The sequence below is a fragment of the Copadichromis virginalis genome, linkage group LG19 (assembly GCF_057382275.1).
Source record: "Copadichromis virginalis isolate Kocher_CV1m ecotype Utaka linkage group LG19, C_Virginalis_male_GT1.1, whole genome shotgun sequence".
Lineage (NCBI taxonomy): Eukaryota > Metazoa > Chordata > Actinopteri > Cichliformes > Cichlidae > Copadichromis > Copadichromis virginalis.
Window position 1 is genome coordinate 11,440,243 of NC_140636.1, and position 24,542 is coordinate 11,464,784.

The following is a 24,542-nucleotide window of genomic DNA, read 5'->3' on the forward strand; positions in this document are numbered from 1 at the left end:
TTTTTGTGCAATTTAAAGCAGGCGTTCGCTTTTTTTCCTCCTGAATATTAAAGCAATTAAATATTAAAGGGAAGGCTACAGTTTCGAAGTGCAGAATTAATTGGGGAAGCAAAAGCAAAAAAGTAACAGCTTTATTAAGTCTCACATACATTTAAACATTTTTTTTTTCTATTTTGACCTGAAACTATGTTCAGTAACGGTTGTACCTAAAATATTATATTGTAATGCATGAATGCAATTGTAAATGTACCCATGTTTCTAGGTTTGGTGCCCATTTGTCAGCTTACAGATCCCTGTCACATTAGTTTAGTCCCCTCAGCACAGGTCCTCTTGGCTGAGTAGCAAAGCCTCTTGGTTAAGGCGAATCTCTTCAGCCCATTAGAGCAAGAGAAATCCGCCCTCTTACATAATAATATGTAGCTATTGTTGAAGCATTGCTTTCTGCCGAAAGCTGTACAGAACATTCACAAAAGTAATTGTTTGGCAAATGAAACTTTGCTTTCTATCTAGTTAAAGTCGTGAAGAATCGTGGAAAATGGTTTCTTTCAGTACATTAGATTTAATGCCGTGCCGATATAGGAGTAAATATAAGTGGGATTTCACCACTGTAAGAGCATGTGGAGGTAATCATAGTGTAAGGGCTTCCTGTCATGTACTCGGTGTCCAGTGTTTTCCTGTCGGGCTGGGCTGGTGTCTGCAGTTGTTGATGGATAGTCAGAGGTGGGCGGTGTGTGACGCTCACCCTGCAGAGCCGCCTCTGACAGATCCGCAAGGTGATAATTGACTTCTGTCATCGATCACTCACTTAGTTTTTCAAATGGCTTTCCAAGACTCTCAAGCTGTGGTCACTGCAGCTGCGTTTTACTTTTGCTCTTCAAGAATATCCCACAAAGAGGCTAAGGAAGGTTTTTTCCCTTTTTGTTTCCCTTTTTTTATGGCTGTCATCTTGACAAAAATGATTCCTCTGTAAGTCTGGGCTGTGTGCTTCTAAAATCAATGAAAAAAAATACATAAATGAAGGGATGACATTTTGTTCAAGTGATGCTTGATTGTGAAAACAGAGTAGCAGCAGTCAGTATTACATTCTTTTTGAACTTATTTATGAATTAAACAACGAATAATCAATAATTTCTTTGTTTTATTATGCGACACAAAATACTATTTTAAAAATAGGCTGAAACTCATCACGCAGCAGGGACGCATCAGTTGCAGCAGACAGAATAGGGTAATAATAGACTGAACTGTGGGGGTCATTAATAATAAGCATAGTGAAGCTATTCAGAAAACATTTACACGAAAACTTTACAGAGGCTACTATAATATGCTCAAAGAAGGATGTGAACATACAGAAATGTTCATAATTAGTTTAGTCTTTCAAGTATGCATTACACAATGTTTACCAAGTAGTCTGTGGATTTCACCTCTTTGATTTGGTTGTCCTAATAAATTAATAACAATGGCAGTGGTTCAGCGGTGCATTTCAAACAAAGTTTGAATTTTCACATTGCTGGTAGAATCCCTGAATTCACCAGTGAAACACTCGTGTCAGCGCTGAGGGGAAAAAATATCTCTTGGGAAGGAACAAAGGCTTTTCCTGGGGGAATACATTCATATTGCACGTAAGTATGTTATCAACGGGACATATCTCTTCAGGTATTAATTTCTGCCATATCAAGGTTCCCTCTGCCACAGTGGGGTATTACGGCTGGCGAGCGGACCAGCTCATTTGGAGTGTAATACTGTACAGCTGTGAGATAAAGAGAACAGGGCAAGATTATAACAGGCACCGAAAGAACAGAGAATTACAGAAATGAAAAAGATGAAAGCCCACAGAGATAATTAGTCCTGCTCCTACTTGTACAGAGGAGTATTTTTCTTTTTGGAGGCCAACTTGAGCTGTTTTTTGTTTTTTTGCTTTGCTTTTGTCTTGGGATTCAGCGATGGAGAGCGGGATTGTGCAGAGGAATAATGAACAACGCTGACGATGATGCAACGCATGATAATATTACTTCCGCTTTTAATATGTACACCAAAATTTAAAAGTAATGTATAATTTTTTGACAAACTAGGAGTACTTGAAGAACTAAATGATTTTAGGATGCTGACCAAAATGATGATCCGCTACCACAGAATAACTGACAGTGTTTTGTATGATAATGTATAAATATATTTTCCCCTCTTCCTCTGTGATGTTCATAGCCACAGTGCTCTGTGTGCTGCTGATTGTGTGCCCTGTCTGTGATGACTGTAGCATAATTTCTCCCTAAATTGCTGTCACCTTTGATCGATCTTGCTGGCTCTTTACTTGGTCTCGATTTGCATAATCCTCCTGTGTTGCTGTATTTTTTATTTTCTGCCAGTTGAATTTAGACTGCAACATATTTATTATTTTAAGTATGAAAACTTAGGGTAGGTCTCTCTCTTTTGTTTTTATTTTTTTGTAAGTGCCTTATTTAAATGTATATCTCCATCTGTGTACGCTGTGAGTTTTGTCACACTTAAACTCTTCAGAAATTCAGAAATACTTGACCATCTGTTCAACCAGGAGGGGATTATTACTGCTTGTCTTTTTTTTTGTGTGTTTGCAAAGAACATATTTTGCACAGATTCGTGTTTTTAACCTGAGAGTACTGCCATGAATGCTGCTATCTTTTCCTTTGGACTTTGTTTTACCCTTATTATATCACAGCAAGACACATGAGTTTTCATTGTGGCACATTTTTCAGGAAAGATCAGAATACTAATTTGAAACCATTAATTTAACCACTTTACTTATCATGATATATGGTGGCCATACATGCCAGTTTTCTCATCTTGATCTCATCAGTGACGTCTTTGGGCTTCTTGGACCAGCTGAACACACGACCGTTATCGGAGATAAAATCCAATTTTTGTTAATAGCCTGTAGACAGTAATCAAGATGGGATCTCTCTGTGCCTAACAAAGACGAGATTTTCTCTGGAAAATGATATTTAATATGTATGAGGTAAAGGAGGGCAGGAAATGAAGCTTCTGTTCAGTAGAGATATTTATGTGTGTGCCTGCTCGGTAGGAAAGTGTGTGTATGCGTGTCATTTTCTTGCTGAAAACTGCTAGCCTGTTGCCCAGAAAAGGTGACTGAACTGACTCTTTGTCTCTCCTCTTGGTTTTTCTTCCTCCTTCTCCCCATGCAGACAAGTCTCAAAGTTTCGTTTTCTTTGATGACGGTAAGCTGTGCTAATTGGATGAAAATGTCAGCATCAGCCGCCGTGAGGCTGCAATCAGTCGTTTGCTCCTGTACCAATCACCATCAGTATTCCGTTTGTGTTCCTCTCCGTGCTCAGGACTGGGTCGATCCACTGAGTCATCAAATGATTAGAGACACCAGCAAGATATCGATGCCTCTTCATTGGCCCCTCAAGTCAACGCTGGGTCCAATCAGCAGTTATCAGTTCTGCGTAAAAAGAAAACTGATAGTTCTGTAAAGTGATCGAATAATTCATACATCTAAATGAGATTTAACCTCCTAGGACCTGGTGTCCACATATGTGGACATCACATTTTGGGTTGTCTAGACCAAAATACTAAATTTTGCTCTACAAGGGCCTGATATCCACTTACGAGGGCAATATACTGCCTCTGTTTTATCAAAATTTTAAACTAATATCCTCATATGTGGCTCTCATTTTTCTTCGTACAAAAATCAGGTAAAAATATGCCTAAATATCAAAGAGAAATTAAAAATGCATGCCATGAAAGAGTTTGGGTCTTACGAGGTTAAAGCATAAAATCAAAATAATTAAAATTTTTTAGTTTAGAATAGACATTATGTCCTTGCTAGGAAAAAATGACCTATTTTTCAGAGGTTTTATATTCAGGTATTTTTTTTAATTAATAAGCTAATTATATAACTAATTATTTTACTGCACATTTAATTTGTTTCTATCCAAAGAAATCACTGCAATTTAAATCTCTCTAAATATGAAGTTTCACTATTGACCCAGTCCTAGTGGCCCCTTCCTCACCATGTGACCATAGCATTTGTGCCTTGTGATTGGCTGTGATGGATACCTATATGTTTTCATCACCTCCTTCATAGTGCCCTTTGCAACATTCACACTCTTTGAAGGAAACCAATCGTTTTCTCTTTATGTGTTAGTGTGTGTGACTGAGGGGTTTTGTGTATGTATGATGCGAGTCTACCAGTGGCTAAGACCACAGTTAATCTTTTAGGCATCGTAGACAGAGGAGGCTTTCTGGAGGTCACCTCTGAGCGTAATGCAAGGAGTCACCTTGCCAAAAGATCTTGTACCGTTTTCAGACATCAACTGGGAAACTAATGAATCGATGCGTTTTTGTACCTGCACATCTCTGCAGATTTTCTGTCACATAAACCGAAAAAAATATGAATATCACATCTTTTTCACTGGTTTAGCATATTTATTGATTCCTCGCTCCCTTATTTATGACAGACGGCTTTATCCTCATGTGATTTGCAGAAATTGCAATCTGTTTTTCTCCCTCCAACCAAACTGTGAATAACACAGTTAAAGAATTCACCAAGAATACAGAAAGATCAAAGGGACCAATCCAGCCATCCGGTCTTGCCTTCCTCATATTTTTTCCTCATTTTCCATTGAAGTTTGTCACATTTGATATGCTGCATGTAAGAATCAGGTTTTTTTTTTTCTTCTTTTCTGTGTGGAAATAGAAGTGTTTGCATAGCAAAAGCTGATGAAACCGTGCAGAAATCTTCACATAACTGACAAGTATCAAATGTACATCTCTTAATTAGTCTCTGTCCTGATCATGTCAGCAATCACTCACAAATACTTGTTCTCTTCTTCCTGTCATCACCTGAGCTGGAGACATAAGACACAATTTATTCCCTTGCACTACACTTAATCTTTTTTTTTTTTTTTCTGCTTCTACGAGATAATCAACAAACTGAACGAACTATGACATCGCATTTTGCTCCCCATTCATTTTGGTTTGCACTGAGTGACCTGCCGTCGCTTGCCTTTCTGGTCATATTTAATTCTGTGTCAGTCTTCTGCAAAGGGAGTGCAGTGTACACCTTCTGACTGGCTGTCACTCATTACACAGCTGGTAGTTATTCTAATATATAAACTTTTGCAGATCATCTGATCCAGTAATGACCTAGACTAAGTCATAGATGTTACACAATCTTCTATTTTAATGTGTTTATCATAAAAATGCCTTCTTTAATGCACCTCATTGACCACTTGCATTGCTCATAATTGTATAGAGCTTTTATACTTTTAGCTGTTGTTGCATTTAACTCTAAAGATGACCATTCCTTCTACACTGCAGCAGCCTCTGTTGGAAAAGGCATATGCAGCTAACAAAACAAAACACACTGAAGTGGATGATGTGATATTGAGGCTTGCAGCTAGCAGATTTAGCCATTAGCTTCTCTTCTTTTAGCATGACATTGACAACGTAGTCTGTCGATATAGAGGACAACAGATAACCTCACTACACACATTTACCTCTCTTTCTGTTTTTTCTTGTCTTTTGCTCTTCTGTTACCTCTCTCTTCTTGCTTTTATCCTCATCCCCCTTTCTTTATCTTTTAATCTTTCTTTTGTTCTCTTTCTGTCTCTCTCTCCTCTTCTCATCCCTGACGTCAATGAGAAATTGGATGGTTTTTGATTATTACATGGCTGTCAGGCTTACTGCTATTAATTGAATTGAATCCCAGTCCATCTCCTCTACTTCTCCTTCCCTTTTTCCTCCCTCTGTCTCAAGCTCTTCTTGTCATTTCGTTTAAGTCTTACTTTTTGTATGACTTATTTTTATTCCCTTGGCTTTATTTTTCTCGCTTTCATTTTCTTTCAGAGTTTAATGCCTTCTTGCTGCATGCATCGTCTCTCTTGTTCTCTTTTCTTTCTTTTTTCTCTCTTTGCCCCTTGTTTTTCCTTTTCCTACACCTCTTTCTCGCTCTTCTTCACCACGTGCTGGTTTCATTTTCATCCTTGTCATTCTCTGTCTCTAAAGACTTCTTTCCCCCCTTATTCTTTATCTACATGCGTTTTCTCTCTCTCTCTTTTTGTGTATCTTTCTGCCCCCCCCACCCCATTTCTCCCCTCCTGGCTCTCTCACTCCTTGAGCACTGTGATACTGTTGTCATGGTGACGCCCATCATTTTCTGGCATGAATGGAGGATACTTTATTGATGAGACGGCAAGGCAGAGGGAGAGAAAAGAAGAGTGATGGAGAGAAAGACAAAGACAGATGGAATAAGAGAGAGAAAAACCACTGGCAGGGAAAATCAGAATGATATGGAAATGATCGTCCCCGCTGCTTACGATACAAAACATTTCCACCCTGTAATTTTCTCAGTACTAATGAGTTGAAGAGGATGTTGCGAAGCAAAACATACTGAATCTTCTAGAGGGGTTTGGGATATTCGGGGCTGCTGAAGAATGTCCCCCAAAACACTATTATTCATCACTCTCAGCGGGAGACAGCGGAAGGGAGATTCCTCTTATTAGGAAGCAATGAGCTGGCTTCAGCAGTGCCCCCAGTTGCCCATGTTTAATGATTTGTGCTCTGTAAACATGGCAGCATAATGAAATGTTTTTTTTAATCTGAACATGAGCGTGGTGTTTTCCAAGGTTGGATGGACACCCTTATTAGCTTGTCTTGGTGCACACAGCGCAGCCTGGCGATACTGTCTAAACCAGAAGGCGAGCTTGTTAGACACTTCTGATGTAGACGACACATCGAGAGGTTTGGCGCAGCAGAAAAGGCACAAGATTTCAGTTGAATGTTTTTAGGCTTTTAAATGATGCCTTTTGGGCCATATAAAAAAATGAAATCTAAGCTAATTTGTGTTTTCAAATGCATGAATTTTGTAAACTTAAACAGTAGGTACTCCTATTAATGTGGTGACGCGTTTTTATAGAGTTTAACACTGTTACAGTCAGCTACTCTTAAGGGTTGACATGGATTTCTAAGACGCGCACACACAGGAGTTAAACACTTTTCAGGGGGGCTTCGAGTATGTGACACTTGATCTCAGATCATTTGTTTGACTTCTGACTTTTTGGTCTGCAGTTCACCTGCTTTCAGAGACGATCCAGGGAGTTACAGCAACCGCCACAGGGGTCCAGTACCAGCAGTCCTGGCTTTGCATCCTGTAAGCAAAATATATGTGTGTATGTACATGTGTGTGAGGGAGCCGAGAGAAAGAGTTGTATTTATAATAATGTGTTATAAGATGCTTTCTCTTATTACTCATTTATGCTTTTATGTAGTTATAAATTGATTATTTTTAACATTCACGCTCATCATCACTATAGATTATAGGTGTATTTTATGTTACATACATTACTACTCACATTGAAAACAAGATTTTGATTTTAGCATATTACAATAAGTGCTGAATACAGCTGCCGCGGTATGGTGTCCTTCATAGAGAATGAAGTCACCCTACCTGTGTTGCAACACAGCCTTCTCTGCTCTGTCCTATAGTCGATTATCTGACTGAATGTGCAAGTTAGTAAATTACTTGCACTTACTTCCCTACCTTTCAAATTGGTGGTCATCTCCACGCTGAAGAAGCAGAGAACAATCGCAAAGTGCGCTCTGGAGCATTCAGTCACTGCAGGTGGATATTTTTTTCTTCTCGTGTCATGTTAACAGGCTTCCTGGTGGTAAACGTAATGCAAAGGAAAGGATGACATCATCACCAAATCAAGTACAACTGAAATAATATATAATCTCTTTTTAAAAAAATGTATCCAGGGTCAGCTGTGCATAAATGTCAATAATACAAACGAGTAACAAATCGGGGGGAAAAAAGTATAAATGAACAAACGGCGAAACACAGAAATGCAGATGCTTCCACGTGTGTGCCGCTTGTTATAATTAGGCAGTTAATATCCAATCATTCTCTGTTGCAGGTCTAAAAATGCTAAAGCATATTCTGATTTTGTATCAAGATGCCAAGAGGAAAAGATCTAAGAGACTTTGAAAGTGTGTTCATTTTGGGGGGAACAGATGGCAGGAGTTTCAGTAACAAAGACTGTTCAATTGGCTAGTGTTTTACTGGGACTAGTGACTCAAGTGACATTTGGATTTAGATCTGTGAAAAAGACATTCGTAAGGATGGAAGGAAGAAGTAACCTCAGGCGACTGAGACTAGGATTGAGAGGTGAAAATTTAGTAAGGTAGGGATCTTGGGAACTAGGTGGCGTTTTCACTGGTGTGGTTTGTATACTTTCCTTCTTAGAGGAAAGGGGGCAAGTAAAATAAACAGAAATGCAAAGTTTTGAGTGATACCCGTCATATTATGATCAAACATTACCACATGGGAGTGCCATATTTGAGGATGATAAGCCAGGAAGCATCACTGAGTGGTTTTCTGAGCATGGAAATTATATGAATCTTTAAAAAGCCTTTTTACACTGACCATGTTTAAATATGCATGACATGATATTTAAATATTATGTATGTATGTTCACATGCATTCCTATAATGTGAATGCAAGCTCACCTGGCATATTTGAATATTGTCTAAGTGTTGCTGTCGAGAAAGAGGTTAATCTATGGAAATGAAGGGCGCTGGCGGTGAAGTGAGGTGTTGACATTTATAAAACCTTCTTTTCCCTCTGTGCTCCAGCTGCAACGTGAAGCATCTCCAGAAACGTCATGTGTGCATCTCCCGCCTGGAGAGGCCACAAAACTGGGGGGAGAACTGCTGCGAGGTCCGCTATGTCATCCTGATACTGGCCCCTCTCAAAATGGTAACTAACCCACAGGCATAGGGAATGATACATGAGATTTATGTCTTCGCTGGTTAGTCACTTGTTAATTAGTTCCTATTTCATTTATTCATTTTGATTATTTCATTTCATGTTCACTTGTAGCCCAGTGTGATTTAACAAAATATTTTTCCTGGTAATTAAAAATCTGTTTTATTGTTCTGCTCTTGCAAAATCACTTATTGTGAGCTGCCCGTCAACCTGTTCATTTAGGTTAAAAAAATAATTCAAAGCAAATTCATTTTTGAATAAAATTATAAAATCTGTATAATTCTTATCTTTATTGTTTGTTTGTTTGTTTTTTTTGTACAAAAAATGCACAGATTGGCTTTAAAGGATTTTCTGCTATTTTAATTCAAAATGCAAAGCAGAAGAAACCACAAATCTATTATATTATTATATAATGTTACATAATTGTAGCACCACAAATTAAATATTGGTTAGGCCGCATGATGTTTAGGGTCTATATGGTTGTTATTTGTGAAGATATAATCTGTCTATTTCTGCGTTATATACATATATTTAGATATGTATCTGAAAATACCTGAAACACTGACAGATATGATGTCAGAACTGCTAAATGGCCAAATTGACTCCTGAACTGAAATCAGTTCAAGGGCCTCTCTGTTGCTGAACTTTTCGGGTCACTGTTGTGTTTGTGTTTGCTGTTTTTCTTCAGCTCTGAAGAGCTTCTGGAGAGACACATATCCTGTAATGTCCCTCCCTCCCATCAAAACCATGAACTCTTTCTCCTTCCCATCAACCCACTCATCCCTTCTGTCCTCCACTGCTTCATCCTCAGCTTTCGACTCGCATACACACACTTCACTCCCTCCTTTAGTTGACTCTGATTGTTGCCCCAAACCAGGTGAAAACCCTCGACTTCCCAACCCCCATCCTGCTGGGAAGAAGAGAGATTTCATGCTTTCCTCACTTTTACTTTGGTATCCTCCCAAGTATGTAATTTTCACCACTGGGTAGGTGGTCAGTCGAGGAAGAGGAAACCTGGTTATCGGTTATGCTTCAGCTTGTTGCATTATGTTTTCTGTATATTTGCTTGTTTCTATCTCTTTTCCCATGAACCCTCATTTATGTTTATTTCTTTCAGTGGTGCCTACAGCACCCTCCTCGCCAGTCTTATTGGCAGCAATCAGAACCACTAATGGTATTTTCAGAGACATTAATCTAAGCCCCAAGTAAACATAAAGCATTATTATGCCTCAATTATCCTTGATGGTGAATGCTTCTCAGAGAAAAATCTTTGAAGGGGCATGATGGTAATGATGATAGAAATTCCTTTGGTTGGCAAATGTATGTGATCTAGCATGTGTAAGAATGGACCGTTTCCATCAACCACCATTTACAGAGCTGTCTAGAAACTGTTTCCCCCTGTTTTTCCTTCCTCTCTTTAACCAGACTGAATATGGTATAAAGACATGACCCTTGTTTAAAAAAAGTTCTGTTTTCATTAACTGTTTCATGTAATGTTACCCTCAAAGAAACTCCTCTAGCTTTTTGCCTGTCTGACATGCTGCCCTCTGAGTTTTATGTTGGCAGCAGGGTGCTCATCAATTTCTACAAGCACATTTTTCCAGTTGGCATGGGCAAACTATTGACCTTAAATACTTAAATATGTTTTGCAATTAAAAAGTATTTCTTTAGTATGAAAAAGTCTCTCCTTTGTAAAAGAGATTTTGAAGTTTTGTATATCTGCAGTGCATCACAGAAAAACATATCAATAACACCTCTGCAGCTGGTATTAATTCTAATATTTGGTATGTCGCAAACACAGTTTTAAAATAATCTAGTTAAAGACAGTATGCACCCACCCCTCGCCCACCTTTGCCTTTCTATTTACCTATATTTTTTTTTTAAACAGGCAGTTACACATGTAGTGATTGATCGGTATACAAACAACTGTATAGAACAAACGGATGATCAGCAAAGAAATGTAGGAGGTATTCGTGATTTACATTTTGTATCACTTTGCATTTTTTTTTTTTTTTTTTTTTGTAGAAAAGTACCAAGACAGCGATGGAGCTGGGTCGCACATTCGCCACCCTCTTCTCTGACATCTCCTTCAGGCAGAAGCTCCTGGAGACAAAGACACAGGAGGAGTTTAAGGAAGCGTTGGTGTTCCAGAGGCACCAGCTCACGGCAGCCAACCAGAAGCCAACGGCTCTGGGGAAGGAGGAGACTGACCCTCGCAGTCATAAACCCCTCAAGGTCAGCAAGGAAAATCTATGAGTGTGCGAGTGTGTGTCAGTGCTGGGTGATTAGACACGTTTCCGCACATTTTGAAGTGATGTGAAGGCATTATGAGTCGTGCTTGGTGCCCTGAAATGGTGCCTGTGATTGGTTAGAACTTGTGATGATGTTATATTTGAGGTCTTCTTCCTTTCCTCCGTTTGCCTCATCCCCCCTTACCTTTCGCTTATTTCTTGATCATCTCACATCCTTATGATTGTGTATAGAACAGAGAACTGCGCACATACAGTACAATTATTATTATTTTTATTTCTTTTGTATTTCTTTCTTTCTCTCCCTTCGTCAACCTTCAGCACCATTTCCTCCTCCCCCTTCACTCCTCCTCTCCTCCTCGCTCGACTGGCTTGACTCTTCAATCTTTTCTCTCCCCCTAATCAATCAGCATCAACTCCTGCCAGGCCTCCTCAGTGGGTAAATGACCTTACATCTCTCACAGTCCTGTCAGAACTCCCCACGCCTTAGTTACATGTGCATGTGCTCGCCGGCACACACACACCTCCAGAGGGGCTCTGCTCAATGCCACGGACCGACATCTCTTCCTAATGTTGCCACTGGCATGCCACAGCTCCTAGACATTTCCCCTTGTTTTTTTTGTTTGTTTTTTATACAGCAAAGGATTTTGTTAGGTGTTTATCCCAGGGCTTGAAAGGCTCAGTGCCACTCAGAGACAGAGGGCTATATGGGGAAAGACAGATGGAGTGAAAAGGGAAAGAAGTGATGGGGGAGGGGGAGCAGGTGGAATAAAGAGGAAACGGAAAATGATAAAATAAGAAAGAAAATTACAGGGAAAAAGCCAGCCAGTCCGCCTTCTCCTTGTTCCACATCCAAAATTGACACTGGACCACCCGCAACAGCAAACCACTTTCCAGTACTTTAAGAAAAAAGGTCAAATTGCTGCTGTGTTTTTATGTTTTTCCTTTCTGTTGCCTCACTCCATCAGAACGAATGGCAAACAGGTGGACGGTAATTCCTCTCTGAGACTTTTGTTTATCGAACTTGAGCCAAAAGCTGGTGATTGCAACGCCCTCACCCCACACACACAAACACACACATTGTTCCTTGCAATAATAAATAATTCCATGATGTATAGGGATTTAATGAATGAACAGTCATTGTCGAGCAAGCATGTGTAGCTAAAACTAGCCAGCTTGGAGAAAAAAAGTTGTTTACATGTGATGTAAATACCTTTGATCTGTCATAGACCATCCAAACTTTTTAGGATGACAAATGAGGCCAGAATTATTTTCCTGGGAGCTTTTCCCACTCAGCCACCCCCTATCATCATCCGTTCCACTTTATTGCGTAATACTATGTTCAACAAGAAAATGAAACACTGGGTAATTGGATAATTTGCTTAATAAGCTTAATCAGGGCTACACATTTACTCCCTGTCTGGTGTAACCTGAAAGCTCATCTTTTAAAATGAAACACTTCACGTCTCCTTTTAAATCACATGGCTCTTTATAACCATTCTCTTCCTGTCTTGTGTAAAATTATACTTCTCTCCGTCACTGATGCTGTCGTCTCTCTGTCTTTCCCAGTCATTTTTGGAGACACGGGGATCCCATTAAATGTACATCCAAATCCAAATATGCTGCTTTACTTGCTATGTTTTAGATTATATGATTTTTAAGAACTACGCCATTAATGGTCATGACTCAAATGATCTTTCAAAGATCCCCCCCAGTGGAATCACCAGCGTCTTAGCTGAATCATCAAATGTGCAACTTTTAATCTAAATGTGTCATTGTCCACTGCAATGCGTGTTTAAAATAAAACGAGGTTTCAGAGCTGGATACAGCCTCTGGCTTTTATTACTCTTCAAGGTCACTGTGGATAAGGCAGACTAAATTAGCAAAATGCCTAAAAGCAAAACAGAGCCATATGCATCAAGAGGGACATAATTTAAGATTATGGGTTTAATTGAAATGCTCATCTCCGTTTAGTTTCAGCTACTTTGGGGCGATGCCTCCTATAGACAGGGAAAATAATACTGGCAGAACGACCTACATGTGATACAGTGATCTTACTGTGCACCCAAATCCAGATTCGACAGAGAAAAAGTCATTCCATCAGTTTTGCTTCTTCATTAGAAACAGTATCTGGCCATTAGGTAACCAGCCTGGACCTGTAAATCAACAGCCACACAACCCCTATCTCCCTGGGGTTGTGTGTTGGCCGATTTTAGTCGTTTGACCCCTTTAGTCGTTGGACCCCTGTGCCACCATCTTTTCTTTAATGTCAGATACCAACGATTCACCTAGTTGACATCGTAATCGGACTAGGATGGGAAAAAAAAAAAAAAGATTTCTACTCCTTGTGCTCCTTGACTGAGCCAAATTCTTATCATTGTTCTTCCTCAATAGTGGCGTCTGTGCAGCAGGTTTTCCTCTAAGCAGCTGATGCTGAGATGTATCTGCTGTTTGAACTCCTGGCACTAATCTGAGTTGCTGTTAATTGCTGCTTTCTAAAGCTGGTAACTCTAATGAACTTAAACTCTGCAGCAGGGAAACTCTTTGTCTTCCTTTCTTCAAGTGGTCTGTATGAGAGGCATCTTCATCTAAGTGTCTGATACTTTGCGTTGTAAAAAGGTACAGTTCTCATTGGAAAACATCCCAGCTCACATCATCGTGAAGATACTGCCGCTAGTGTGTCGTCATCAAGCCATAGAGTGGCTTTTTCTTCTATAATGTGGAACATATGTTGGTTTGTTTAACATTATTTCATTTTATATCACAGCGTTGATTCCTTTGCTCTTGTTCTACAGTGTGATACGTAATTCTCCTGACGAAAGGTGGTGCAGGTGGGACTCCATCAGTGAGACTATTTCTCATTTTTAAAAAGTAATCTTTTGTCTTCACAGTGTAAAGATTTCTTCAAAGCTGGCCGGGGAATTTATGAGGACTTTTGCCGCAGGCTGCCTTTCTACCCCTCTGACTTCACAGATGGTAGGCTGGACCTGAACTTGTAGTGAAAATGAATCCTCTTGCTTGTTATGGCACACTGTGGTACTTCTGGCAGCTCCTCATTTGTCTGTCACCCTTTGCCTCAGTTACATCTGTGCTGCATCTGTGTCACGTCTAGGGTCATCTCCTGCTAAAATGACATAAAATCTCGGATGCCTTACTGCTCTCATATGTTTCCATATGTCCAGTATTCAGTCATCAGACACGAGACTTTCACACACGTCGCATACTATACATTCTCATTGCAAACGCATCCAGCTGGTGGTTTTATCGACTCATCAAGTCACACTGCTGCCAAATATGAAAGAGCTTTTGTGTCTCAAGTCAAATAAATGTACATCTTACTCAGTGTTGAGTATTTTTTTTTTTAATGTTAGTTAATTAGTTGCTAGAATAGCTTGTGTAGAAATATTTTAGATTAATCTGTGTAATTCAATATGGTTGTCTGTTGTAAAGAAAAGCCGACAGAGTAAAGAGTTTTCTAGGAGCATTTCCTCTTCAGCTGTTTTCTTTCAGTCTTTCCTCGTGTCACACCAACCAAACACATTGACTGGGCAGTAACAAAATCAAGATATTTCTGTCTTGTGAGCGTCATCAGAGAATGATTATCTGATGAAGGTCACAGGACCAAAATTGTTGTGATCACATTAGAGCCCAATTAAAGTGTTTTATTCCAAAATGAGTTATCCATCATTTGGGTAACTGCTCTTGCAAAATGATGGATGACACGAAACCAAAACAAATGACTCATATTTTAAAAGGGCAGCAGGTAGCGTAATCCTCCGTAGAATATTTTTACTGTATGAACTGGGTGTTTATAGATGTAGAGGCACTGAATGATGAACTGTGCTAATGTTCTTGCCGTTTTGAAATTAAAGTGTTCAGCCTCCTCCGCTCCATTATGAGGTGAATATGACTCATGTGTTTGTGTTTGTCTCCCCTCAGGTATAGTTGGCAGTAATAAAACCCTGCTGAAGTACATGACCACAGCCATCTTCCTCTACATTGCCATCCTCCTCCCTGCCATTGCTTTCGGCTCCCTCAATGATGAGAGCACACGTGGCGAGATCGGTATGAACATGTACTTAAATCTAGAAACATGAACGCTTTTCTCAGATTGGGATTCTTGAGCTCCTGCAAATTTTTCCATGTCAGTATCAAGTGCTGGGTGTAAAAACAGCTATTTTATCAATTGTTTAAGAAAATAACTGTTGAAAAATAAAAGTTTAAAATTAGAAAGAAGAGTTTTAGTCAGGATTTAGAGTTCATTATAACACAGAAGCAGCATTAATTAAGGTTGCCAATGATCTTCTTTTGGTCTCTGTCATCTCTGTGCTTGTCCTGCTAGACTTCAGTGCAAAACCACTGACCACAGTATTTTACTACATAGATTAGAATATACTGCAATGTTTTGAATCATATCTATATGATAATCTCCATTTCATGTATATGGGGTATTTTCACACATTAAAACACTTTTTTACATGATAAACAATTCCTTGAGGCAGTATTATGAAACACAGTACACATTTTTTTTTTTTAATAATTTTAATGAAGTTTTAACAAAGAATGTCAAACAGTTCAGTACACACACAAAGCAATGAACAGCCCACACACACACCCCCACAACAGACCTATGACATGGTTAGCAAGTCTAGTATTTTAGGGCATTAACCAACAATGTAAAATGCCACGAGGTGACTGTTGTGAATTTGCGCTAAATAAATAAAATTAATTCAACTGAAAATAATCTTCCTTTTGTACAAAAATATTTAGAGAACATAAACAGCCAATCACTTTAAAAAAAAATTAATTTTATAACTTTCCACTACTGGACATTTCAAAATAAACAAAGCAGTTCCTTATTTCCATAGTTGACAAGTAATAAGCAAATATTAGCACCTGTTTAAAATTCACAATACCCAGTTTTTACGTTTTTAGCTCAGAAAAATGTGATTTAGCTACTTTCTTTACCTTCTAGCTGATAACATGGCTAATGAATGCACTGAGTTACTAAATAGTAACACATTAGTGTTCAAGTCTTATTTCTTTATATTTGGCTAGGAAAATTGGAAAAACTTACAGTAATTTATCGAAACATGCAGACATATGGGGAAATACAGAATAGACTCAGTGGTGCCAATTTGTAAGACTACTTTTTTTTTTTTTTTTTTTTTAAATCACAAGAATTTCTAGCTCCTTGAGAGAAAAATCTAAACAAATGAGTAGTGGCTCAAGACTGTTGCACGATACTGTTGGATAAGACCAGAAAGGGCTACGTTTGGTCTCTGTAAGTAGTGCCAAAATCTAGTAGTAATTCTCCTTTATTCATTGTGCTATATGAGTAAGCACTTTCCTTACTAAGTATTTTTCTCTTGTATGTTTGACCTTCACTTTTTTCTGTTTTAAGTCTGAGTTTAAGACATATAGTTGTGAGCTGATGATTGTTCAAAAGTACTTGCAAGTTTCAGGTGACCATACACATAGTAAAACAGTGAAACATTGAAGCCTCTTTTTTGGAAAATATTCACATAATTATGTACTCGGTGGGGGTGGAAAAGGCATCACGTTAGCTGTTTTGTTTAAAAAAACGAAAAGGGAAAAAATATACATATTATTTCCAAAGTTAACGTATCTTATCTGAAAAATTTATATGTAACTTACTTCAGCTTCAAAGGAACCCTAGCAGTCACTCATGCACATTAATCAGAGCTTCACGCTGTGTGTTCTCTGTGTGTCATCTCTCTCCAGATGTTCGGAAGACCATCATTGGCCAGAGTATCGGTGGGGTCATCTACTCGTTGTTTGCCGGCTCTCCTCTAGTCATCCCTCTAACCACAGCTCCCCTCGCCATTTTCATCAGCGGTAGGCTTCCCCGCTGTCATTCAGCTCATCTCAATCAAGATGCACTTATTTTTTCACAGTTTCTGCTGACAGCCAGTTTGAATGGAAGGCTGAGAGTGGGTGGAGTACTAAGAAGATTACGTCAAAAATCAAGAAAAAGAAGCACCCAACCATGTCGAACACCAGCCAAAAACTCTTGTCCTCATCTGCTCTTGCTTTTACCAGAAAGCGGTACCGCTAGAGTAATTAGGCTGTTAGCTCACACATGTGCCCTTAATGAGTGTTCCTGGTGCAGTCAAGCAAAAAGCACAAATCTTCAAAAACTTGTTTCTTTTTTTTCAAGAATGAGGAGCAGAACTTTTTTTTTTTTTTTGCGCACTGTGGTTATGTAATGATTGGTTCCAGGGGCCTGCGGGTCAGGAGAGTCACTCATCGCATTCACAAACATGTAAACTTTAGGTTCAGTTCAGAGAGAGACAGCGCATAAACTGTTACATGGTTTTTACCCAACAGCGATGTTTTGTTGGTTGGAATTTAAACGATCTTGACGGCTGGAAGCTGCAGTATCAGGCCATGATGAGGAAAAGCAGCAACTCCGATGCCAAGATGTAGTTTTAATACCAAGGCTGTTTGTTAGGTTTGTGGTGTGATGATCTTTGAAGTAAATGGGTTAGAACTGTGCTATGCGCATTCTCATGGGCATAATTATAGCACATTTCCAGCAGCCTGTCTGAGCAGAGCAATGGCTTGTTTGTAAAGCTGTAACTCATCTGCGTACAAATCTGCTCAAGATTACAACTAAAATTGTTATGGTTTTAACAAACCTATTACAGTTCTTTTTGTCCTTTCATGTTTGAATGAATTTAATTTTTTTCCAGTCATTGTTTATGTGTCTGTACTTGTGTGTGTACAAGTCAGTCTTTGCTGGGAGAGAAATCTGTAATGAAGTTCTTTTGTAACATTTTTTTTCTCACTATCACAAAATTAGCATAGCAATTGTGTTACTTAGTTTCATAATGTGTATTTATTATATGTGGTTTATTTGTCTGTCTGTTTACATGTGCACATGTGCAACTGGAACACAGTGATCCGAGGAATCTGTGACGACTACAACCTGGATTTCCCAGCTTTCTACGCCTGCATTGGGTTGTGGAACTGCCTCTTTCTCATCCTGGGAGGAATCTTCAATGTCAGTCTGCTCATGAAGCTCTTCAAAAGGTGTCCTTCATATTCCTAATTTTATATGTTGGAGTATTTTAATTTTTAAAGTCCAATTTTTTAATCACTTTGAGTTTCCTTTTATTTTGGTTGCTTTCTGTCATATAGAAAAATGTTTTAAATTGTCTTGTAACAACAGAAAACTTTATGGGACAGCAGGATGTTTTTAAAGAATGCACACAATCAATGTTTGAAATGTATTATTATTATTATATTCTAGTATTTTTAAGTAGTTTTAACTGCTATGTGCTCCATTTACTTATTTTAAAGGTAGTTTATATTTACTCTCCAGGCATGTGTGGCATAACATTGCAATCAGTGCAACTCTGGTTAATTTGAAAAAAGTATGTGTTACACAGTTTGAGTAAATTTGAAACACAGTTTTTAGTTTTGTTTTGGTTCACAGATTGGGAAATATCTTGCATTGAAATTTCCATACATAAGAGTCCATAATTTTGATTAATAAATATATTTATACTCAAATTCTGCCAGACCAGCATGCATTCAAACACCTACCAGCTGTAATGCACTTCCCACTCGGTACTTGGCTAACAGCGCCAACTCTCGTTATGGGACTTGCAGCAATTTGCTGTTCGGCTGGTTTTATGATACTGACCTGTAAATCCTGCTACTGTGTTATCTTAGGAACCGCATCCATTTAGTTGGTGATGCATTATAGTTGTATTTTATTGCAAAGTTGGTGTCATACTGCCAGTATATCAGCTAATGGAGATTATAAAATGAATTACATGTATTTATCACAGTGTCTTATATAGGCAGTGAAATTAACTTCATGTTGGCCAGAGATTAAAGTAATTTCCATGGAGGGTTATTCTGCATTATTGGTCAGTGTCAGACTTAAATGGACTTCCTGAGTATTCCTGAGCTTCCATTTGAAGTATTTATAAGCTCTAATGTGGAACCTTAAGGTTAAATGACAATGCTGATAGTGTGTTCTGTGTTGAAATAATGTTTGCGACATTCCTGTCTTGCCTTTAGACAATGCGTGTTTGTGTCATAGTCGAGCTCTGTGACGTGTTCCTCTTGACTGAATAGTCGCTGCATTTTCTATGGAAGGAGGTTCAAACAAGCCGTCAAACAGCCGTTCTATTTGAGCTCTCTATGAAAACCCGGGTTAACAAAGAAACTTGGTAACCACAGCTGCGCCACCTATGATCTCTAATTGGACTAATGCAGCTAATACAAGAAAACCCTTTCATGTACCCTAAAAACACAAGACTGTAAAAAAGTATCAATTATAAGAAAACAGTAATGCACACTTTATTCTGAAAATATGTTTGTTAATTCATTAATTTTCATTTCAGTCTTATGTGTTTTTTTTATTATGTGTGTCCTTTTTATTTATATGTATTTATATTAGTTTTTACTGTCTTACAACGGTCTTAATTGTGTAATGTGTTTAGGTCAACAGAGGAGGTCATTGCCCTGTTCATTTCCATTGCTTTTGTGGTTGATGCTGTGAAAGGCACAGTCAAAAGTAAGTTCATGACACACACGAGAAATATCTTTTTTTTCTGTGAGTTGTTTACACGTTGCTTTTCTGTGGTGAAAATCAAATCAAGTAGTCGGCTAACTCAACACACCTGCTGTCGAATCTGCCGCAAGCTCGTGTCTGATGTGATTTCTAAGCCCCGAAAGATAAAGAAAATAAAGGCCTTCACTGCCACATACATACACATTATTATGTGTAAGTGAATTTTGAGATTATCATTTAAGTGGGCAGCTGAGAGTCATAAGATCTCTTCAACTAATCATTTAGTCCTTTTAATTAAAAACTGTCAAATAGTTTCTTCCAGTGTTTCTATATTCCTTCTGCAGTCCTCTGCACCTCTTAAAATCGAATACTTATCAAGAAACAAACTGTTTATTGTGATGGTGAGGCCAGATAGAATTCTTTCATAATAACAGCTAAAGACTTATATTTAATACCCTGACAGCAAAACAAAAGACCAAAAGAGTGTTAGACAGTCACCTGCCAAATGACTTACTAGTGAACCACGGGTAATATAATAATATGATCTCAATTAGTAAATTTAGATAAACAAGCATATGTTGAGAAATATTACCTTTTAAAATAGTAGGGAGACAGAAATACCATACGAGGTCATTTGTTACTGTTGTGGGTCAGCAGGTTGAGAGGCTTTAGAAATTAATCAGTCCAGATTTTGAACCCCATCTGCAGCTATATTATACCACCCCAGCTTTTATGGTCCCATATCATAAATATTTTACACAATTTAATTTCACAAAAATGAGATGACGATAGCTGAATGTAATTTATTTTGAATGCAGTGTTCTCCTGTTTTGTAGATTGCCAGTGCAGTAGTTCAATTTTCAGAAGCCATTTGTAAAATACGCTCCGAGCTCATATGCCATTACCATAACATTAACCTATGCTATTTTGCTGACACTGTTCCTCCAAAATATTTTCCACTAACACAAATGAATACAGTTTGGGGCTGTATCTAGTCACCTGCACAACCTCGCCTAGCCTGTAACTTTATCCCTGTTTGATGAAAAGACCTGTGGAGGGAGCTAGTCATCTCGCACACTATTCCTCAAGTGATGTTAGAAGGTATTATGTTGCACTCATTATGAAATTAATAGAGACAAAGTTGTGCATTCATTCTAAGTCACAATGGCAGGAAAACCATCTCCACTGAGCTTAAAATCCCAGCCTTTAGCCACACATTACAGTTGGTGAGCTATTTATTCTGCAGTCCTTATGGGTGCAAAGACTGATTTAAGCAAACTAGGCAGAGTTTGTTAAAGCAGGTGTAGATAACGTATTCTGTGCTGTTTCCCCATCATTTCACCCCTAATCCAGACTCGGCCTATTCTGCTAAATTTGATTAGTTTAGATTATCACAAAGGTTACTGGTTCATTTAGTGGTTGGACAGAGAACACTGGCATCAAACACCCAAACATACAAGAAAAATAGCACCTTGAGTATTTTACAGCCTGGTTGATGGGCATTCAGTGTAGAGGCATAACTCAGATGAGATTTATCTCGCTTTCAAAGTTTTATCCCCAGCAGTACTGACAGTTACACTCACGTGTCTCTTCATGAAAGATTTAAACATTATTAAAAGACTTGTTTCTTTGCCTTTTTTGTGTTGACTGCAACATGAACAATGCAACCTGAGCATGATGGACATTTTTTTGTAGCTTTGGTTAGGTTATATACAAGGCTTCTTGAAAGATTTCAAGATTTTCCTGTTTAATAGGAATCCAATCAATATTTTTTTAAAGGATTATAAATATGTCAGCTGTAAGTTTTGGATTTCATTTGAGATCTGTGATATTGCTTCATTTACTATACCAGACTTTGGCAGCATACTTGTTGTTATTGTCCGTTCATTGTATCTCTGATGGTTCACATGGAATCTGTTGGCACTAACGATGCATTTTATAGCCAGTGTTGCAAAGGTTACTTTTAAAATGTATTCCAATACAGATTACAGAATACATGCCCAAAATGTAGTTTGTAACGTATTCGGTTAAGTTACTCAATGTGAGTAATGTATTCTGAATACTTTGGATTACTTGATATATTGTCATGCTTTTCACAACTACATGAATGCACTATTCCTGTGTGATTTGTTACTATTACTGAAGGCTACTCGCCACCGAGCTAACATTGTTAGCTACCAGATTGTAATGCAGCCTTCATTAATAGTAATAAATCACACAGCAATAGTACATTGACGATACTGAAGTAGCACATAACCCAGGTAGCTACCACAACTAAAACAAGGTAGTTGCAGTAGGCTAACGTTTGTTTTTAAAAACAAACTGACTTCCAGATGGTTGCTGATAAACAGAGTTTGCATTGCACGGTCAGATTTCGCCCATCCCTTTGTTCTTTAAATGTGAAGTGGTGTTGGAATTTCCAAGTAAGAAACGCATTCCTGCCCGTGCACTGCTGGCTCTGTTGTGCTGGCTCCGGGTCCATTGTGTAACTGACACCACCAACATTAACAGGACGCTTGCATTAGAGCCTCTTTTGTTTGGGTTTCCGGCAGTGCGTGGTATTACAAAAATTAGAGAGGGGATAGAGAGGGCATAGCCTAAAATATGAAACAGGAAAAGACAGCCGTGTAATACATTGATTTCAACAAAGTAATTGTATTGTAATTATCACCAATTTAAGCGGTAACTGTAATGGAATACAGTTACTTATTTTGTATTTTAAATACGTAACCCCAGAACATGTATTTCGTTACTCCCCAACACTGTTTATAGCTAAACACTGTGAATGTGATTTCAGTCTTTCATAGGTACTACCACGCTCCAACACTGGCCAACAGAAGCATAGGGGACTTTCCTCAAGGTGGAGACCTGCTGGGGGGAAACAGGAGTGAGGTGGTCGCGGGGTTTGCACTTACTGAATCCTTCATCCAGTGCAGTCGAGAGAGACCTGTCCTCTGCCTCCTGCTGATGCTCGGGACATTATGGATGGGCTATACTCTCTACCAGTTCAAAAGGAGGTATGTGCAGCACTGCAGTGCTGCAGCAGTCTTAACATAAATCACTGGAGAAGTTTAAATTGTGTTTGGATGGGAGCACTGCCTGCTAGCATGAATACCGCTGAGTAGGGCCTTGACTCTAAAGATTGCAGGAGTGACAGAGCTTACAGGAACTTTCCAGACAGCTCTTACAAAGCTCACTTTTCAGTCGAAGCTTCTGTTCCAGCCTGTGATTTAATAAGCATTAATATTCTACTTCTGATTGCTCCCAGTAATCAAATCAACCTCAAAGCTCGATTCAATTGTGCAAGTAAAAGGCGGACCAAGGTACTTAAGCAGTGTCAGGATTGCAGCCATTGTCCTTGTCTTGTCCACAGTAATTGTATTCCTCTATTATTTGTCTCTCCCTCCTCACTCCCTTCTCCTTTCTCCCTCTCTCTCTTCAAGTCCGTTCCTGCATGCCAAAGTGAGGGAGGTGCTGTCGGACTGTGCCCTGCCAATCTCAGTGCTCATGTTCTCCTTCATCGGCTCCTACATTTTCAGTGACATTGAACGTCAGTATCATTTATTGCTTGGTAGTGTTAATATAATTTATTTATTGCAGTTATAGAGTGCATTTGAGATGTTCATTATAAATAATACTATGCAGTGTAATATAGTGTGTTTCTTACTTTAAAACTGTTTTAAAACTAAAAATGTTTGAATAATGTGACCACGTGCAGCACTTTTTTTCACCCTATTTCTAACACTTTTATTTTGGAGAAGGTGTTGTGACTTTGGCCTGTACCAGTAAATTCAAGTCATTGACACAGGTGGAGGAAAACGTATCTTGCAATTGTCACACACGCAAAGCGATAGAGGTTCATTGCCTTGGTCAAGGATGTTACTGCGAGTAGTCAAGAACTAAACCATCAATTGTCTGTGTGATTAGTGGAAGACTTGCGGTATAGCTCGACAGCTATATAATGTCCACTTCATTCAAAAGAGACCACAAAATAACTTGAAACTGTCCCTAATACTTGGTTAGTGGTTAATTCGTTTTCTCTTTTCTCAGTAATTGTGTATTTATTAAACCTTGCACATGTTTTTTTCTATTTAGTAAGGGGAGATTCATGTTCTTAAAACTCTTTAAACCTTGAATGCCCACACAAATTCCATTTCAAATGACTACATAATCATGTGATAAAGTGAGTGTTCACAGGACTCTATGCAATTCTGTGAAAAAATAAGTACACCCCATGATTCACTGGCTTTTAGAACCACCTTCAACAGCAATAACTTGAAGTAATTGTTTACTTTGACTTTGTCAGTCTCTCGCGCTGTTGTGGAGAAATTTTGGCTCAGTCTTCTTTTTAGGGCTGTTTCACTTGATTGAGGTTTGTAGGTAGCTCTCTTCTTTGGTAACTTTACTTTGGTAACTTTATTGTCCCTAACGGGAAATTGATTTGCAGTATGTCCGTACAAACAAACAAACAGACAACCAACACATCACATACACACTCCAAAATAATATAATATAAGCCTGAGAAAACAACCTATATTTGTCATCAAAAAAGTACAATGTGCAATGGCAACAACCCCTTCAAGTCTCACTATAGCGTTTCAGTCAGGCTGTGTCAGGGACCATTGAAATACTAGGATTCTTTTCTTTTTCTGTTGTAGATTTGCTGGTATTGTTGAGATGACCATCCTGTCGAGTGAGACTGTTTGGCCAAGTTTTAGCCGGCAGACAGACAGCTTCATATTTAACATAAGGATACAGTCCACTACAGAGTTCATGGTTGACTCAGTAACTGTAAACTGCCCAGGTCTAGTGACTGCAAAACAAGCCCAAATCATCAGCACTCTGTCACCATACTAGAAAGTTGGTAGAAGGTATTTGTCCTGATACGTTGTGGTTTTTGCCAAAACAGGCGCTGTGCATTATTCTTAACCTGTGCTACCGTGCTCTTTTTAGAAATAAGAGGTTTCATTATTTTTCTAAT

The 24,542-nt window shown here is 38.6% G+C and overlaps 1 protein-coding gene across 4 annotated transcripts in view; it reads left to right on the forward strand.

Annotated features, from left to right (window-relative positions):
* The window catches only part of slc4a11 (solute carrier family 4 member 11), a 102,016-nt gene that overhangs the window by 67,689 nt on the left and 9,785 nt on the right, over positions 1 to 24,542 (forward strand). For all 4 annotated transcript variants that reach the window (XM_085441158.1, XM_085441161.1, XM_085441159.1 and 1 more), the window contains exons 6-16: positions 3,174 to 3,206; positions 7,063 to 7,144; positions 8,629 to 8,752; positions 10,787 to 10,996; positions 13,902 to 13,986; positions 14,950 to 15,075; positions 16,756 to 16,869; positions 17,934 to 18,066; positions 19,491 to 19,564; positions 22,359 to 22,578; positions 23,005 to 23,111. In XM_085441158.1, the coding sequence (XP_085297284.1) occupies positions 3,174 to 3,206; positions 7,063 to 7,144; positions 8,629 to 8,752; positions 10,787 to 10,996; positions 13,902 to 13,986; positions 14,950 to 15,075; positions 16,756 to 16,869; positions 17,934 to 18,066; positions 19,491 to 19,564; positions 22,359 to 22,578; positions 23,005 to 23,111 (1,308 nt within the window). The remainder of the gene's footprint in view (positions 1 to 3,173; positions 3,207 to 7,062; positions 7,145 to 8,628; positions 8,753 to 10,786; positions 10,997 to 13,901; positions 13,987 to 14,949; positions 15,076 to 16,755; positions 16,870 to 17,933; positions 18,067 to 19,490; positions 19,565 to 22,358; positions 22,579 to 23,004; positions 23,112 to 24,542) is intronic.